Source organism: Balaenoptera borealis, assembly GCF_965194805.1.
Source record: "Balaenoptera borealis genome assembly, chromosome: 8".
In the NCBI taxonomy this organism is placed as follows: Eukaryota; Metazoa; Chordata; class Mammalia; order Artiodactyla; family Balaenopteridae; genus Balaenoptera; species Balaenoptera borealis.
In genome coordinates this window covers 70,931,851-70,950,654 of record NC_138865.1, presented here as the reverse complement: position 1 = coordinate 70,950,654, position 18,804 = coordinate 70,931,851, and the positions used below count along the sequence as shown (strand labels likewise).

At 46.9% G+C, this 18,804-nt stretch overlaps 1 protein-coding gene across 6 annotated transcripts; it reads left to right on the top strand.

The window, feature by feature from the left end:
- The first annotated feature begins 2,027 nt into the window (after positions 1-2,027).
- Positions 2,028-14,067, top strand: DMRT2 (doublesex and mab-3 related transcription factor 2). Of its 6 annotated transcripts, none has more exons than XM_082403677.1 (5): positions 2,028-2,168; positions 4,910-5,590; positions 6,333-6,907; positions 8,494-8,596; positions 10,690-14,067. In XM_082403677.1, exons 3-5 carry the CDS (start codon positions 6,377-6,379, stop codon positions 11,745-11,747), a joined length of 1,692 nt encoding a protein of 563 aa, XP_082259803.1. In that variant the 5' UTR covers positions 2,028-2,168; positions 4,910-5,590; positions 6,333-6,376; the 3' UTR covers positions 11,748-14,067. The 6 variants fall into 6 exon arrangements, with proteins under 6 accessions (XP_082259803.1, XP_082259807.1, XP_082259806.1 ...); XM_082403681.1 differs by lacking the exon at positions 2,028-2,168 and adding an exon at positions 10,219-10,299 and having other exon boundaries at positions 3,307-5,590; positions 10,690-10,826; XM_082403680.1 differs by lacking the exons at positions 2,028-2,168; positions 10,690-14,067 and adding an exon at positions 10,219-10,367 and having other exon boundaries at positions 3,307-5,590.
- Positions 14,068-18,804: the final 4,737 nt, after the last annotated feature.

The window sequence follows — 18,804 nt, the reverse complement described above, 5'->3', positions numbered from 1 at the left end:
TAGGGGCTGCAGAGAGGCCCCAAGCAGGAGCTCTGTGTGCCTCCTGATGTGGCAACAAGCAAGGACACCGCCCCTGCGATGGAACCCAGGCCCCAGCTACAACCCTGAGTCTCTACCTCCCCTGACGACCATTTGGACCGGGTACTGAGAAGTCAAGGAGGTCTGCAGTTGCTTCATCTCCTAGCTGCTACTTGACCCCCAAGTGAATTGAGCCACATTTCCCAGCACGGAGGATGGAAGCTGCCTGGGGGTTGGGGCGGGTTGGCTGGCAGATGCTTGAATGTTCTAGGATTGCTTCACACACCCGGCATCTGACTCCGCATCCCGCCGCAAAGGGCACATTTTTGTTTGAATGGTGTGAAGACATTGAGGTGGAGGGGGGCAGTTACTGTGGCCTCTTTGGTCCCACACAGTCACTATGGAGCTATGCGTCTCCCTGGCAAGTGCCATGAACTTCTGTAAACTCAATTTTCCTGTCCATTTGTAAAACGAGGAGGCGTGGACTAAGCGCGTCCCTTTCTGTCATAAATACCGGTGATTTAAACCTTGCTTCCACGGAGTAGGGATGAGAGCCCAGATCGCATTGTCCTTTTTTATTCAGCTTTTTTTTTTTTTTCTTTTTTTGGACACACCGAGCAGGGAAAGGGAGAGTTCTAAAGCCTCTCGGAGAACGGTTATCTTCTGCAAGCTGCCTCATCCCCCCACGCGCCCCCCGGGCCCCCCTCCCCCCTCATTGCTTGTGACAGGTCGTATATTTGATTACGCAAAGCAGATTGGGAAATCGTATCTCCGCAATCGCATCTGGGATTATTTATTTAGCCCGGTCCACAGCCGGTCAGAGTTGTGAGACGATACAACACGAAGAGTAACTTTACGCGAGAGGCGGTGGATTCGAGGTTGTCTTCTGAAAAGAAACCAGAGCCATAGCCAGCCCCAGCAAAGCACTCCTGCCATGCCCAGGTGTTTCCAAAAACTATTCACCACCCCGGGCGCTCGCGGCAGGTTGATGTAGGGAGGCCACTCAGCCTGGCGGTGCGGCGCAGGCCTCCCAGGGCCTCGGAGGCTGGGAAGTCGGGCGAGGTCCGAGGAAATCGGCCTCGAATTTCCCGGCCTCGGGCTCTCCGCAGGCCAGTTCCTTGAGTTACAGTGATACAACCAATACAAAAAAAAAAAAAAAAACAACAACTCCCAAGTACTGAGTGTTCAGTATGGGCGGGTCACCGTGCCAAGGGGTCTCCACACATCACCTCCTGTAGGGTTAACTCCATTTTGCAGTTGTGGAGTGAGGTGCCGAGGGAGTTTAGGATACTCCTCGCTCTCCCCCAGCCAAGGAGCAGCAGATCTGGCATCTTAACCCCCGTGAGCCTGCTCCGAAACCCAGACGCTCAGCCTCCAAGCCGGATTGCCTGCGCGGAGCCTGGGCCCAGAAACCCCGCTGCATTCCCGCGGCCCGGCCCTCAATGAACGGGTGGGAGGTGGCCGGACCAGGTCGGGAAGCTACACGCCCTGGAGTCAGACCCGAGCCGGCGTGGCCACGCAGAGGAAGGCGGCGGCCGGACCCGCTGGGATTCGTAGCAAGGAATTGATGGGTGAGCGGGGGCCAATTTGAAACACGCTTCCCTCTTTTTTTTTTTTTTTGAGAATATAAAAGAACCGCCCCACACACATTTAAAGAGGAGAGAGGGAGACTCCCCGTCCCCCTTTTCCTGCTTTTTTCGTTCAGGTTCCCTTGCTTGACTCGGTGGGGGAGGGGGGCGCTTAGGACCGCGAGTGTCCGAGCTGCATGAGAAAGGGAAGGGGTGCGGGGTGAGAGAGAATTGGGGGAAAGGGAGAGGGAGAAGAGGGGGGTCCCTCAGCGACGGCCAGCTCTGAGAGACGCAACCCCCGAAGCCGCCCCCACCAGCGGGGACAGGCAGAGTCAGTGGCGGCCCCCTGCTTTGTAATTTACAAGCGGGAAGCCCCAATTGCACTTCGTAATTTGGTGTCGGTTTACAAGCCCAAAGGACTTCTGTTTCCTCACCTAACAGGTCCTCAGTCACGGCCTGACTCCTTTTAAGAGAGGGACCTGGAGGAAGGAGCTGGATTCCTTGCGCCCTTGCCTTTCAGTCAAGCTTGGGAGGCATGCCATGGCCCGGCCCTCCTGGGGCTGCGTGGGCTACCACAGCGGGGTAAGCAAACATTTACTGAGCTCTTACGATGTGAAGACTATCCTCATTATTACCGTCTTCACAACCACGACAGGCCAAAGAAGGGCATTCCTCCCATTTTGCAGATGAGGCAAGTGAGGCCCAGGGAGTTAATCAACCAAATCAGGTAGTGGGTGGAACAACCAACAACCAGCCTGGAGCCCAGGCTCTCTGACTCCTATTGCCTCTGAATATTTAGTTTACTAATCAGTTTGTGCAGTCATAATCCCCCCCCGCCCCAGATTATCCAGATAATTTCTTATTTAATATTAGAGTTCCTCAGGCTTCCCGAGACTCGTCCCAATAGAAAAACCTCTCTTTCCCCACCCTACTCCCACACCATTTCACCGCTCAGCAATTGGTGGGATTGTGATTTTCTGGAGAGTTCAGGGCCAGGGAATGGAGTGTAATTCAACTGGATCACGATTACAGCTGCATGCCCGCAAGTACCGCAGTTGGGGTGCAAGGAGTATAGAACGAGATGCGGGGCATCTGGAGATGGGCAGGGAAGCCTGGAGGAAGCAGTGAGGCTGTAGTGTAGATTTTTGATGGGGGGGACGAGTGTGCAGTGGAGGGATTGGTCCTGGGCCCACCCACCTGGAGCCAGGGAGCCCCACCCCTCCAGTAAGTTCCTGGGCACTGCTTTCCCTAAGTCCAGACAGACGCTGCGCAGGGGAAGGCACAACTGGCTCTGACTTCTGAGGGCCTTGCTCTCGCCATAGGCTTCCAGGAGCCGCCCTTCCCCCAACTCCTATCCCCTGTCCTGTCTTCAGCCCGCACAGTTTACTGTACGCAAATCCCACTTGTTTTCTCCTTATGTGGCAGCTTTTACCACTCTAACTAGTTCAAGGGCTGGCCGTCTTGTTTATTTTATGTTTAGGAAACAGCCGCTTTCCCCTCCCTTTCCCTCCTGGTTCCCCTTCCCCTCAATCTAGTTACCCCAAATTTGCTCACCTACTTTTTTGTGCCCCTCCCCCTTCCATCTCCCCTAGGGTAACCACTAGTTTAGCAAACCTACTTTCTTGATTTTGTTTCTTAATATTCAAAATAACTAGTGAAGGGCTAAAGATTTCCTGTCCTTCACCCCTCCGTGCCCCTCCCCCCGCCGTAAAAACAATAAATAAAATAAAAACCCAGCCTGCCAACTGCTTGCACACGCAGCGGCAGTGGAGGGGGTTTGTAGTTTTCTTGCGCGTCGCGGGGTAGAAGCATTGAGATGCCTGTTTGCAAAGGTAAAAAAGCTACAGGGGGAGACGCAAAATGGGAGGTCATGACGCCAGGTACCAAAATCAGAAAAAGGTGCAGGGGAATAAAATAAAAAACACGAACCCATTGTGAGTTTTTCTGGCGTGGAGCGAAGGGCTCTTCAAAGTTTGAGACTTCAGAGCAGAGGCCGACCTAGGACCTGGGTGCTCACCATTCCATTGCCCTCCCATTTCGTGACCCAGGGCTCCTCTTTCAATTTCAGTTTCATCGTTGGAAAACGAGGGTAAATAATACACTTCTGCTGCTCTCAAGAATTCAAATGCTCTAACATAGGTGAACAAATACACATTGATGAATATAAGAAACTACGCAAAAGGTAAAACTCACTGGTGTTATTAGGTGGTGCCAAACGGGAGGCACGAACAAGTCTGCTTGACTCTTTGTCCTGTGTTTGAGGGCGCACAGCTCCCAAGCCACCCTCCCAGACGCCCAGAGCCACTGAGCATCCGACAGGAGTATACAGAACTGTTTCTCCACTTCCTTCGCTGGGCATCGAAAGCGGCTCTGGGGAGAAGAACCCGCACAAAGGGAAATCCCAGTGCGTGGTAACTAGGGAAGAACTTTCCACATCGCCAAAGGATTTGGAATACCTGTGCGTCGGGCACATCGCGTTAGTTTCACAGTAGTAATTCCTAAGCTTCCTCGTTCCCGCCGCTCCGAGCCTGGTTAATTTCTAACTTTCAGTAATTTCCTTCGTTTAACAAATATATAGGGGGCCTACTATGTGCTCAGTGCATTGGCACTCAATTTTCTAATCTGTCTCCTAAACCGATCTTAAGAGGCACTGATTATTTAAAGGTGTAAGTAGAAAAGCGTCTAAGTAACTTTAAATTTAGTTCAAGAAATAAAATGCAGCGTTGAATTAGAAGACTAATTCCCTCTTTCAGGATATTGGAAACGTAACTGTTATTAAACATTTATGTAAGAGATTAATGAAGAAGCCCCTTTTCCCCCTTATACATTCATGAATACCAAAAAGTCCTCTTTAAAAAAGAGCTTCGTTTTAAAAAATGCTTAGAGTGAATATATTGTACTTAAATCTCTTAATGGCATGTATTTCCGTTCTCCCCCAAATCAACTCATAGTAATTCATATAGAAAAATATAAGTGACGTAGGTGACTTGGTGACCTGCCTGTCTCACGGGCGTGGTGAAAGTTAACGAGGAACCACTTTGCACCTCGAGGATGAGTGGCGATAGCCACAAAAGTATCTACAGTTCATAAGTCCTCTAAGCCGGTGCTGTGGTGCAAGGTAACCACTGATTTATTCTCGCAGGAGAAAGTAGGATGCCGCCGTGCACTTCTCTTATTTCCGCATCTAGCTTTGGGTTAATGATTGAGTCCCAGATACACCGGTGATGCTGATGACGTAGCTTTTCCGATCTCTGCCTTGTCGTCTGTTACTTTCTCTTGAGGACAACGCGATTCGTAAGAGTGTGTCTCTGCTATTTTTTTAGCCCGCGAGATAAATGGCGACTTCGCTCCAGCCGGCGCCGTCACACTTCGGTTTTAACCTCGGGACAGACTTCCCGGCTGCACCGAAGGCCGCGCGGGAGGATTCTGGCAGAGCGCGGCGGGAGTGGCCCGGCAGACGCGAGGAGGCGGGGAGCGCCGGGCCAAAGAGCCTCAGCCAATCAGCGTACACACCGCCTGACAACCGGCCAATCAGCGGGCGCAGAGCTCGGGGGCCCGAGCGGATAATACTAGGAAAGGGAGCGGAGGCTGGCGACTGCTGTGAGGGGCGCTGCGTCGCACGCTACTGGGTACGCCCGCCCGCCCCGGGAGCTTGCGACCTGAACCTGGTCAAGGCGGCCCAACCTTCCCGCCCAGCTAGGGACAGAGAAAGCCAAAAGCAGCCTCAGCGACGTGAAGCGCCCGGGGCTGCTGAGGACAGATCAGAACTTTGCAGAGTCCGGGATGTGCGGGGCGAAGTCGCTGAGGATTTGACTCACCTTCTCCATGCCCCTTCTCCACTCCTCATCCACTGGGCTCCGGGCCTCCAGCTGTCAACCCCCGATTTCGTGACAGGGTGTGGCAACCCCGATTTCTGTTTGCAAGCACAGCCAGCAGCCCAAGAGCAAGGTCCCAAGGCTGGATATCTTTTGCCTCGGCTGCTTAGCCGGGGCCTCAGAGTCTTGGTGAGTGCTGTGATGTAGCTGGGGCGTCAGGGAGGGCGAAGGGCGTGAATCACCTTTCCTATTTTACTTGTATGTCTTGCCTTAAAGTGCAAACCGTGACCGATGTACAAAAGAGCCCACGCGGCTTAGCTCTGCGGGGCTGAAACGCTGTCCATGCTGGACGGGGGCGTTTGCAGCTCCGTGCCCAGTGTCCCTATGGCAGCAGAACAATTTTGGTTTTTAGTTGATTAAAACTGCGGTGTGCTGGGGTGGGGGGATTGGGGGAGGATGAGAGAACCTCTCCAAGCCCAAGAGGGGCTCCTTGTAGTGGTGCAGGAGGACGAGAGGCGTGTGGGAGTTGTAGGGTGGTACCTCACAGGGTCCGAAGGGCCCTTGTGATCAGAAGGAAAACAGTTCTTCCATTGACATTTTTATGTTCAGCATGGCCATACTAGTTGGGTATGGGTAAGCCTGATAAGTGGCCAAGGCCGGCCTAGTTGGACACAATACTTATGTGTGTGGTCAGTGCGTTTACCGAGGGCCTTGTCCCCAAAGCGTGTGTAAAGCCAGAGAGGGCTGTGGTTAAAGGTCAGGCCTAAAGATAAAAGAAATGCACATGTGGTCTGGATGTGAAAGACATGTAGAGAAGTGGGCTCCTCGAGGGGTCGGAGGCGGGCAGACCAGGAGCTCTGGGCCCAAGGCCCGGGAACGGTGCCTGACGGCGGCGGTCGGTGGGTCTCTGGTTCTTTTCCTGTCTCTCCAGAGCGCAGGGGACTCAGCGTAGGCCCGGGCGAAGCGTGGTGCGCCATGGCGGTCCGGCAGCCGGTTCCCGCAGTGGACTGGGAGATCGACGTGGAGAGCCTGGGGCTGGAGGAGGACGGCTGCGAGGCGCCACCGCCCACGCCGCCCGGGCCCAGCCCGCCGCCGGCCGACAGGGACGGCGAGGATGACGACGACGCGGAGGACGAGGACGACGACGACGCGGAAGACGAGGGCGATGGCGAGGAGGCGGGCGCGTCCCCGGGGGTGCCGGGCCGGCCGGAGCAGCAGGATACCCTGGCGCCGAGGCCGCCTCCGGCGCCGCAGGCCTCGCCGGCGCCGGCCGGGCCCCCGGAGCGCGACGCGAACGCGGGCGGCGGCGGCGGCGCGGAGCCGCGCAAGCTCAGTCGCACGCCCAAGTGCGCGCGCTGCCGCAACCATGGTGTGGTGTCCTGCCTCAAGGGCCACAAGCGCTTCTGCCGCTGGCGTGACTGCCAGTGCGCCAACTGTCTGCTGGTGGTAGAGCGGCAGCGCGTCATGGCCGCCCAGGTGGCGCTCCGGAGGCAGCAGGCCACCGAGGTGCGTACCCGCCGGCCCGGCTCGCCCCCGCCGGGCTGTCTGGGGACGCCGTGGGGGTCGGGAGTCGGAGGGGCGCGCTCCGCACACACCCGGGCCCGGGGACTCGAGGCTCCTGGCACTTCCTCAGAAGGATGGTGAAGACACCCCTGCCAACGCTGGCCTGCAGGGTCGGGAGGGAGGAAGCCGTGGCCATCATTGGGGAACTTGGCAGAGAAGATTTTGTTTTAAGAAGCAGGCAGAGAGGCCTTGAAAGTGGTTAGTGCCGTTCGGTAATTATGGGAAAGGTATTTTATTTCGATTTTTTATATTTTAACGTTTACTCTCGTGGTGCTGGGGGGAAGAGGACAGAGGTTGATGCAGTGCACTACGTCCATCGCCGTATTACCCGTGCTGATCGCGAAAAAGAACCATGCAGCACGTAGTGCTCACGGCGCTTCCGCAGTCACGGTCCATTTAGGAGAGAGAGAACGTGTCCTGCCCATTGTACAGATGAGACCAAAAGTGACGTGGGAATTTAGAAGAAACTTCTGGCCTCGAGAACTACCTAAGAACCAGTTGACGGTTCTCTGTCGCCTCCCACCGCGGGTCTCCGGCTGTGAGGAGAGCCTGAATCTTCTCTAAGGGAGAGGCTCTTCTTGAACCTGGGACTGAATGTTTCCTTGTGTCCCTGCACAAGCGCGCTCACAGGAGGGAGGCTGCGCGGGCCTGCTCGCACTCAGGGCGCGGGAGGAGTTTTGATTTTACTTTTTGTCGAGAAGGTGCTGGGGAGTGGATCACCGTGCTCGCCGCAGGCAGTGAGTGACCCTCATGGGAAGCCTCCCAAGGGCCCCGGAGAGCGCAGCGCGCTGGACGCCCGAGGTGCCCCGACCCTGGGCTGGGGCGCGGCCCCCTCCCGTGTCCCCCCATGTGTTGCACCGAGGGCTCCGCGTTCTCTCGCGCTCCCTGCGACCTGCTGGGCGGGACGCGGGTGTAGAAGGGCCCAGAATTCCACCGACCAGGCGGTGACAGAGGGTGCGCCCGTCTCCTGCGGACTCTGAAGGTTTTGTTCGCCTTCAGGCGTCCCAGTCCCCCAGTGAAAAAATCGGGATTTTTGGCCGGACGCGAAAACTTATGAGTTTTCTCCGTCAACCACCTGTACCCGGTCCCATCCGCCCTACTGCGGGGGAAACCGGCCCCACATCTCTGGCCAACGTCAGGTCCTTGGCGTTTTCGGCACTAGTCTGGGCTCCGAGGATGCAGCGGCCCGCCGCAGCTCTCTCAGGACCAGGCTCCTAGCATCTCATCCACTGTGGATTTCACTTCCTCCCAGGCTGGCCCCCCACTTCTCGCTGCAGGCTGAGTCTGGGCCGACTCTAGCAACGCGGCCCCAGGGAAAGCCGGGGCCCTGCTCACCAGTTGGAGGCTTCGGACAGAGATTTTAGCTCATTGTCCTGGAATTAAGGGGTGCTGATATTAATTCCTTTAGAATTATTTTCACATGGGATGGGAAAATAAATACATTTAGAATGAGGAGAGTTGCTGATGCCTCTTCCTTGTCTCCCACGTTTTTTTCAGGGCATTATTGATTTTGTTTCTTGTGTTTACAGGACAAGAAGGGGCTTTCCGGGAAACAGAATAATTTCGAGCGCAAAGCCATGTATCAGAGGCAAGTCAGGGCACCCAGTTTGCTGGCCAAAAGCATTTTAGAAGGTAAAGAAAGCAACGCAAAATTATTCTTTAGCCTTTTAAACCATGTTCTGAGTGATTCTCATTATTCAGGCACATGGCATTTCCATTTACATGTGAAGGAGCATTCTGAGGGGGAAATGCTGTTTTATTGGAAACTTTTGGAAGGAAATCAGGATGTGAGAAAATGAATCTCACATACCTCCTGAGGTTTTTGTCACTGATAATTTTTTCTGCTTAGTAGTTAATGGGTTAACATGGAGTGCATATGAAATTTGCCCTAGTGTGAGGGAGGTACAGATACGCTGCCAAATGATCCCAGAGCAGATGTCCTGAAAGGAAATAAATTAAAAAAAAAAAATCTTTAGTTGTATTTGGAGCTAAATAGAGTGAGTCAAGTGAAGAGTTTAACAGCTACCCACACCAATAAAGGCCTTTAGTCTGAGCGATCCAGCCTTTAATCCCACTCTTTTTAATTGTATTCTTTTCCTCTCTGGATTATCTACTTAAATTGCAGTTATTCCACACTTCACTTTACCATTTTGACAGTCGAGATCATAGAATCTGGAAAAGGTTTTGAATACACAAGAGAAATGGAGGTTGAATTTGAATAGAGTGAAGTCTTCATGTGTTCACTTTCTCTAAAGCCTGGGAATACGTTAATTTTTCTTAAAATATTACTGATTTTTTAAAAGCATCTCTGTTTGGGTATGGAATTTATTTATTGACATAATGAATAATATATTGACTATCTTTCACCGTTTAAAGAAAAGGGAAGTTTATATTTGCTCTAATCACTGCTATTTTATGAGTCAGGTTGAAAAGCAGATTTTTTTTTTTGTTTGTTTTGAAGTAGACATTTGTATTCTGTTTTTTCTTATGTGGCTTCTGAATTGAGTTATTTCTGGACAGGTTTTAAAGTTTGTTCGTGTGTTACCCTGTGCTGTATACTTCTGACCTTAGAATGGCTTCTCATGCATTCAAAATGAGTTTGGTTACAAACTGGGTAAACAGATTTATAACCATAGGGACCACACTGGTAAATTGAAATTGGTGCCAAAGCAACTTGAGAAGTGAGAGGACTAAGTGGAATAGAACATTCAAGTAAATAACTTCCTGGCAAAAACTTAACCATAGAAGTGTACACATTCATTTTCAAATTTTATTTTATTTGCAAATGAGTATGATGGGTTTGTCACTATGTAAACACAAACATCACAGTGGATCCTCCAAACAAATTTGGTAGTGGTGAGTGCTTGGGATGATGAAATAATCAAAGTATTTTATGCTGCCAGGAATTCTATTTATGTTATACTAATCTTTGTTTTTGACTTTGTCCCTATTTATAAAATGTATAATGACTTAATCTAGGTTCTAGTGATTGCTTGTTCAGCGATTTTGGTATCTGATTGGTCCTGGTGAAAAATGTTTTAGACCAGTTATTGTCAGTGTAGCAGGGGATCCCCCCCACTTTGTTTGTTTGTACTGATCGTCAGAGGCAGGGGTAGGGGCCTGATTAAATTGTTCACTGCAGAGTCTGTTTCACTAGTTAACAGCTCTTTTCAATTTTCTGTGCTTTTCTGTTTCCTGAAGTCTTTCCTCTTTTTCTCTTCACTAATCTGCTTTAACTCTCTCTTTTTTCCTAGTTCTCCTTGGATTATTCTACAACTGTCACAATGTGTACATAATGATCCAACTTTAGAAAATAAAAGTGACATCAGCTCTAGGTATAGCTATCTTTTTTTAATAATTGAAAAAGATGCCATGGATAGTAATAAAGCATTGATTGAAGCGACATGAGCAGCCTTGTCTCTTAATGTATAGGAGCCTGGGGAGAATATTAAAATTTCAGCCAGTAAAGTATGCCTGTCAAAGTAAACAAACCTATCACAACAAAAAACAGCAACGATAAAAAGTTACAGTATGGATATCCTTCCCTGCGAAGGGATCTATTTTAAATTGAACCCATACTTTTGCTTTCTGTATAAAAATACTAGTGATGTGGAACTGTAAATAACTGTTCTGCTGATTTGCAGTGTTTCTGTTGCCTTCTGGATTCCCAGATTTTTCCTCATCAGGTGTTAATGTCTTTCATGTGCAATGCTTGCTTATTTTAGGCTACCGCCCCATTCCATCAGAGACTTATGTGGGAGGGAGTTTACCTCTACCTCCCCCAGTAAGTGACCGGATGAGGAAAAGGCGGGCCTTTGCTGATAAAGAGTTGGAGAACATTATGCTGGAGAGAGAATATAAAGAGAGGGAGATGTTGGAAGCTTCCCAAGCTGCTGCCTTATTCCTGCCCAATCGCATGGTACATGGTTCTGAGTACAACTCCTACAAAAGTGCCTACAGTCCCACGCCAGTGGAACCGCCAAGCAAAGACTTCTGCAATTTTTTGCCCACCTGCCTTGATCTCACCATGCAGTACTCAGGGTCTGGGAATATGGAACTAATTTCTTCCAATGTCAGCGTGGCCACGACTTACAGGCAGTATCCCCTGTCCTCGAGATTTTTAGTTTGGCCCAAGTGTGGCCCCATTAGTGACACCCTCCTCTACCAGCAATGCCTGCTGAATGCGACCACGTCAGTTCAGGCCCTGAAGCCTGGGGCCAGCTGGGACTTGAAGGGAGTACGACTCCACGATGGACTTGGAGCAGATCATGATATGATGCCACCGAAACTGGAAGGTTCTCTGGTGCTGCCTCACACTCCTGAGGGCCAGATCTCAAGAAGTGACCTTCAGGGTCACCAGGCCGTCCCCGAGAGGTCTGCGTTCTCCCCACCCCGACGGAATTTTTTGCCCGTTGTTGACACGGACTCCCTGGCAGCTCAAGGGCACGTCTTAACCAAGATCAGCAAAGAAAGCACCAGGCACCCTCTGCCACTTAAACATAATCCATTCCACTCATTATTCCAGCAAACTCTTAATGACAAATCAGGTCCCGAGTTGAAAACATCATCTGTCAAAGAGGCCTTTGAAGAGGCCCCTAAGAAACCCAGAGAGTGTTTAGTCAAGGAGAACCAGAAGTACACATTTACAATAGATAGATGTGCAAAAGACCTTTTCGTAGCCAAACAAGTTGGAACAAAACTCTCAGTGAATGAACCGCTGTCATTTTCTGTTGAGTCTATTCTTAAGAGGCCTTCGTCTGCCATCACTCATGTCTCTCAGTGAAAGGCTGCTTAAATGGGAAGCTGGATTTTCTGCAGTCTCAGAGGATTCTTACCAGTCACTAATTTTTTTTTAAAGAAAAAAGTTGAGATGCTTGTATAAAGAAATTTCTAATGTAAATGATGATGATTTTAAAAAATTCTATATATTCTTATGCATGTACTTTCCCTTACCACATAAATATATTTAAACTTAAAGATGGATATTGCTGATGTGCAAATTGTGAAGTTTCAGGCTTTACATAGCATTTCAAAAAACAATAAAATTGACACTGTCTTCTAAAAGACCCAGAATTTGCTGAAGTAAATAGTTTCTCTGTCTAGGTGAAAAAGCTAGTGTCCGTGAAATGTGTTCTTTATTTTTCTACGATTCTGTGTATTTTCAGGTGCTCTTAATGGTTGCTGGGGGGCCATAGGAGAACCCTTATAATGCCTTAGTTGTGCATTTTGGAGGGCATGTAAATGTAGGTATTCAAGACTGAGGCGAAAATAGCTGTAAGGAGAACATAGGGAAGATTTTTATGTTTATAGAATCTTCATTTCATGTGGTTGGACAAAGTTGAATTGAAGAGCAATCAAGTTTAATATCTCATTTATACGACGACAGGGGTTCTTGGAATGGGTTCCAGTTTCCTTCCCTGATGGGGATGCGTACGTGGGGCCTCAGGCTTCCTTTCTAGGTTGAACATCGATTCTGTGATTTTCAGGTTGCTGGGGGCCACAGAGCAGGTTCCCCAGCACATGGTTGAACCCCCTCTCAGCTCTGTGTTACTTTGCTCTTCCCTGGGGTCTGGTGACAGCAGGCAGTTAGCAGCAGGCCGAGTCACGACTCTCAGCTGGTCTGGGAGTCTAGCTTTATGTGTCCCACATTTTCACCAGTGTCAAAGGTTATCAGTGTAACTCTCTCCTGAGATAAAAACATTTACTCTTCAAACTGCTTCGGCAGACACTTGCCAAGCCTGCAGATGTTTATCACAGCATAAGGGTGGCTTCTTTTTTAAGTTTTTAAGTTCATTATTACCCCCTCGTTTTGCTCAACAAAATGTTAACTGTTGTTCTATATGATTGATAAAACGAGAGTAAGACATTTATGAAGGTATGAAATTCCTCCCTGAAGATCTCACCTATGGACCTCAAATCAAGTTCTGAGATGTTATGGTCATTTCAACACAGGAAATCAAGAGCCAAATATCCTACCCACCTCTAATTTTGCCATGGAGTGAGGTTTTACTTCCAGCTCCGCTCGCATTTGGGTAACAAGAACACGAGGTGGGCGTGTGGGGTGTGCCAAGACGTTCGGCAGTTTTAAAGAGTTTCTCTCTTGCTCTGGAAAACATTAACAATTATTTTAAAATGACCTTTTTTTGCTACTGATGAGCTCATGTAAGCCTCAAGGGGTTCCTCTGAATTGTTGCTTAAAATTAGCATCAATTGCAAAAACATCAAGCCAAACCTTAGATTGATTTTCAGTTTGTACTTGTAAAATAATACTTGGTTTTGTTGAGTCAGATTTACTTATTTTTACTATTGCAAAAGCCAGAGCGAATGGAAGTTTGCCAGAGAAAAAGAAAATGAAAGTGGGCCGAGATCCCAATAACTGTTGAAGATTCTCATTAAGTGGAAAAATGTTTTCCAGCCATGAAGCCCTGGTGTCAGAGACTGCAGTTGCCCCTCTGTCCCCAGCCCCCAGTCATCTTTGTTTTATCTATACAGTTATTAATTTTTATCTTCTTATTAGGAATTTATTTTTTGTGTTAAGTGTAAACTTAGCATTGAAACTAACTGCTGCCAAGGTATCAGGGGAGAGCACATAAGAATAAACCCACATTAAAAAATCCCATTGAGAAGGCCTTCTCAATCCAAACATGGATTTTTCTTTTTCTTACTCTGTTTTAGTATTTGGAATACGTATATTAGTCAAATGTCTTACCCTTTTGTGTTCAATGGACGTTTGCGGATATCTTTTCTGTCCTCTCTGTATATCATTTTAATCTTATTAAGTGAATCCAGTTGGCTGTGGGTATTAAGTAGTTTTTCTCACATTACCAGTGACCAAAATTTTATTGTTCTTGAACATTTATGCAGGTCAGTACTTTCCTTGGCGAACGTATTATACCATGCATTAGTTCTGCTGTAATGATGAGTTCTTCTTGGAATTTCAAACCTACCAAATCTACCATCAGCCACTCAGGGAGAGCTTTGTGCTTGGCGCTTTGCTTCTTTTAATCATTTCACTTCTATAAAAGCTACTATTTGGCTATATACAGTCTTCAGAGCACACTGTCATCTACATATTGAATTACAATTGTGGTTTAAGCATTTTTTATGTTCAGGACAATAAATGGATTTGGCTTTAATCATTTTTAAGAACTTAAGGAATAGTAAAACATGGACCTTTCCCTCAATTTGACACACAGTACAATAATGCAACTTTGATAACCTATTTTCCTTCCATCTCAACTGATGAAGCAGTTCTGAATAGTTTGCAGCAGTGCTTCTCAAGCTTTGAGAATGGACAGTGAACCACCTGGGAATCTTGATAAATGCACATTCTGATTCTGTAGGTATGGGATGGGCCTGAGCTTCTGCATTTCTAACAAACTCCTCCCAGGGCATGCTGATGCTGCTGGTCTTCAGACCACACTTTGAGTAGCAAATGTTTACAACATTTCTGTTATTTTTATGCACATTTAATACACTCTTGGGGATTTTGGGTTCTAATGCAATAGAGTTATCATGAATAATTTGATCTATATGAATAATTAAAAAAAAAACATTTCCCTCCAAACCCATAGAAAGTACACTACCAAGAGTGAACCATAGTGTAAACTCTGGACTTTGGGTGATTATGATGTGACAGTGAAGATTCATCAGTTATAACAAATGGACCAGTCTAGTGGGAGGGTCCACTAGAGGCTATGCATGTGTCAGGTAGCGGGACATGGGAAATCTCTGTACTGTCCCCTCAATTTTGCTGTGAACCTACAACTATTCTAAAAAAATTAAGTTAAAAAAAGTTCGCTTTCTTTCTAACCCTTTAGTGGCAGGAGTAGAAGACCTAGGCAAAGTCATGAAGTAAACAAGTTGCTTCTGTTCTCTCTTTTTAAGCCTAGAAGTTCTTTCAGTTTGGTAGTTTTAGTTATGATAAAATACACATAGCATAAAATTCACGATCTTAAGTGTACAGTGGTATTTAAGTATATTCACATTATGTACATCTGTAACCACCATCCCTCTCCAGAACTCTTTTCATCTTGCAAAATTGAAACTCTGTTGCCCATTAAACAATAACTCCTTGCTCCTCCCAGCCTTTGGCAACCACCATTCTACTGTCTGTTTCTGTGAATTTGACTACTCTAGGTACCTCATATAAGTGGAATCATACTGTATTTGTCCCTTTGTGACTGGCTTATTTCACTTAGAATATTGTCTATAAGGTTCATTTCATGTTGTAGTATATGTCAGAATTTCCTTCTTTTATAAGACAGTAATATTCCATTGTATGCATATGGCACATCTTGTTTATCCATTCATCTGTTGATGGACACTTGGGTTGCTTTTACCTTTTGGCTATTGTGAATAATGCTGCCGTAGGCATGTGTGTATAACTATCTCTTTACCTGGTCCTCATTTCCTGATTTCACCTTCTTCCCATCTTCAGGAACTCAGTTTTCTCAAGTGTACACCCATCCCACATTGCCCCTCCCCCAGCATGTGAACCATCTCCGTTCTTCACCAACACTACTCTGCCCAGAGAGGCTCCAGTGTCAGTCGTGCACCTTTTAATGTGAGTTTAAGTGAGTGTGTTATCACATCATCTTCATTTAAAAGCTTAATTCTAATTGTGGAATCAAAGACTTGCATTAACTTGTATTAAGAAATTTTCTGGAATGTCTTCTGGGAAGTCTCAGCAGTGCTAAAGAGCAAAGAAACGGCTGAAGGTCAAGATGAAGTAAGAAGGAAAGTTCACAATTCCCTGTAGAATAGTAAAGACATCACTTAGTATTGAGGCTGGGTTTTCAATTGGGACTAGAATTCTTACTGGCCCTCCTGATTTTATTTATTTTTGGATTAACTTTCTTTTTTCCTATTCTAGGTCTGTAAGCTTAGGCTTATTTCCTTCTGGGGTCCAGTTTGTAAGGCTGTTAGTTCTTGAGATGGCTGGATTCTACAGTTTATAAACTTTGGTTTGTGGCACTTATATTTATTTTAATGATTGTACCAAGCTTTTATCATACTCTACCACCCTTAGTTATGTTGTTTTTTTTAGCTTGCTATATCTACACATATTTAGAGCAGTTTTCTTTCACTCTCTTTCTCTCTCTTTTTTGTTTCAATCAGAGCTTTTAAAATGAAACTTGTAGATTCAGGAGTTCCCTGCAGGCAAGCAGAATAGACTCAGCCTTAGTTCCCTCAGTTTGCTGTGAAACTCAGCTTGATGACAGTAACCATGAAATCAACAAAGGACCATCATTCTCCAACCCATACACTAAAACAATGAAGGACCCAGTGTGATCCACAAGCCAGAAAGCACCTAAACGTTTGCTGTTGAATGATGACTTTGCATGAACCATGGGCAAAATCTCAGTGAAAAACAAACACAAAATACCCAGCACTGTCTTCTGAGATAATGCATCTGCAGACTTAGGGCAGGCAGAGAGCAGACGATAGAGCTATGTGGTTTTGTGATTGTTTATGGAATTAAGTTCAGTTTAATGAACATCTATTGAGAACCTTCTGTGTGCTAGATACATGCTGGTAAGTGAGCCTATGTTATTTAGGTTCTTTTAAGTAGAAAAAAAGAACCCAGAGGACTACTCAAGTTATTTACAAAAAAAGATTTTATTTTAAGGTGAGATAAGGAAATAAGGAAGATGGAAATCTCGACACTTAGCAGGTCTCCCAAAGACTGGAATATGGTCTGGGCACTAGAAGGTTGTTCAGCCCAGGTCTAGCAACCTTACTTCCTTGTTGTTCCCTTGACAGCTAAACGCATGACCTAGGAAAAGTACCAGAAACTGCTAGTTGTCTCTGCAATAGCTATTCTCCTCTTCTTTAGTAGCAGAGCCCTGGATTTATTTGGACTGGTGACATGCCCAGCTAAAAGGCTGCATTTCCAGCCTGGTTTGCATCTAGATGTGGCCATCATGAGGTGGGTGGACTTCAGGACATCTCCCTAACAGGAACTGAAACAACAAAGATGAGCACATTTGGATTTTTTCTCTTTTGCCTTCTTTCTTCCTGGAATTTGGAAGCATCCTGTAGCATTTTATGACCTTGAGGTTGGCAGCCATGTTCAAAGGAGGTTGGAGCAGAGAAATCAAAAAAGCCTAGATGCCTGTTCACTTTGAGGATCTGCTATAGCAGCCCTGGATTGCTTTCCTCTGTTCATTCATCTTTTATGGGAGATAATGACTACTTATGCACATGAGCCATTGTCACTGGCTCTTGGTTACAAACAGCTAAATGTAATTCCTCCTGATAAAGGGGGGCTCCTCTTTTCTGATGAAGCATCTTCTGGTTGTGTCTGCTTTTCCTCTAGTTCCCACTCTTCTTTCTCTGTTTTCCTTCCCGTGGGGGCTTCTCTGTACTATTATCTCTATGTGCATCTTTTGGCTTCTTTCTCTACCATCTATTGTTCCGTCCTACTGTAAGTCCTTCCTTCAAACCTAAGAGTGGGATCTGATGAGTTCAGTTAATTCTTGTTGTCTTCTTTCAGCCAAGCCTTATGGGTAAGGTACCTGCACTTGGTCTCTGTGAGGAGTCATGTGGTATAAGCCATGGTGATCTTCCTTAGGAAACCCCTCACTGCAAGCCTGGATGTAGTGGGCTCTGACACTTTGCATGCATTATTTCATTTAATCCACACAAAGTTTAACTTGTGAAGTAGGTATAATTGTTATCCTCGTTTTACATATAAGAACACAGACTTAGAGAAGTGAAGCAACTTGCCCAGGATCATACATTAGGGACATGACTGTGTAGGGAAGAATCCCAGGTCATTGGAATTTCAGAGACTGTACTCCTAACCAGTGTCTTACACGACCTCACAGAAATGAAAAATGGCTCCTTTTCACTTCCACATCTTGGTGTAGGAGGAAGGATAGAGAGGTGGAACACCTGAGTTCTGATTCAGTGCTTCCTCTTTCTGTCCTTTTGCTTCTCCGGGTCTCAGATTTTTTTCCATCTGTAAAACAAGAGTTGATAAAATGGGCCTGAAAGACTTGGCTGTTGAAAGGCAGAGTGTGAATCCTGGCTGAACCACATGCTTGTCACGTGGCAGGAAGACTCAACAGGACCACTGAGCTCTGGTGGCTCTGGCCGATCTATTAAGCCTGAGCTCTATCTGTAGCATTATCCTCTGGAAAGAGACTCTTTAAAATCCACTTTATATGGAATAAAGCTAAATTGTCCAGGGGGACATCTGAGGCATGAACCAGAGGATGTGTTTAAGCTTACCCTGATGCCGAAAAGCCTCCAACAGGAAACAGACACGGCTCATAGTCACTAAGTCAGCTCTAGTCTACCTTTTATATGGCATTTCCCTTCCTTTCCCCACTCACTTAAATGACCAATATTCTTAATATGAACCTGTTCCCTTAGATTGCTTCCAGGAGGCAGCATGGCAAACTGGAAGGCATACAGGCTTGGAGTCAGGTTAAAGCTGGGTTTAAAATTTAGGTGTTCCTTGGCAAGTCATCTCACTTCTCTGAGCTTCCTTTTTTTCTTCTGAGACAATAACAGCACAGAGAATTGTTAAGAGGATTAAGTAGTATAATGTACGTAAGGGGCCTGATCCGTAATCAAGTTGCTCTCCCCACCTTTGACCCATGATATTCCCTAGAAGGTATTTCCCTTCACCAAGAGCCTGAAACTTCAAGCAGCCTACAAGCAGAGCTGCATGGTTTTAAAGACTAATATTAACATGGAAAAATTTAGCCTCAAGATTCTACAGAACTGCAGACTGTGTCATTTAATTTTATAACATTATAGTAAACATAAAATTATTATAAAAGCAAACACATGCAGGTGGAAATACACTATAATAAAAACTAGCCATT

Excerpts from the sequence above, each read along its gene's own strand:
- DMRT2 (XM_082403677.1), top strand. The coding sequence starts at position 6,377 with ATGGCGGTCCGGCAGCCGGTTCCCGCAGTGGACTGGGAGATCGACGTG. Across the intron at positions 6,908-8,493 it reads GGAGGCAGCAGGCCACCGAG|GACAAGAAGGGGCTTTCCGG; the intron begins GTGCGTACCCGC and ends TTGTGTTTACAG. Across the intron at positions 8,597-10,689 it reads GGCCAAAAGCATTTTAGAAG|GCTACCGCCCCATTCCATCA; the intron begins GTAAAGAAAGCA and ends TGCTTATTTTAG.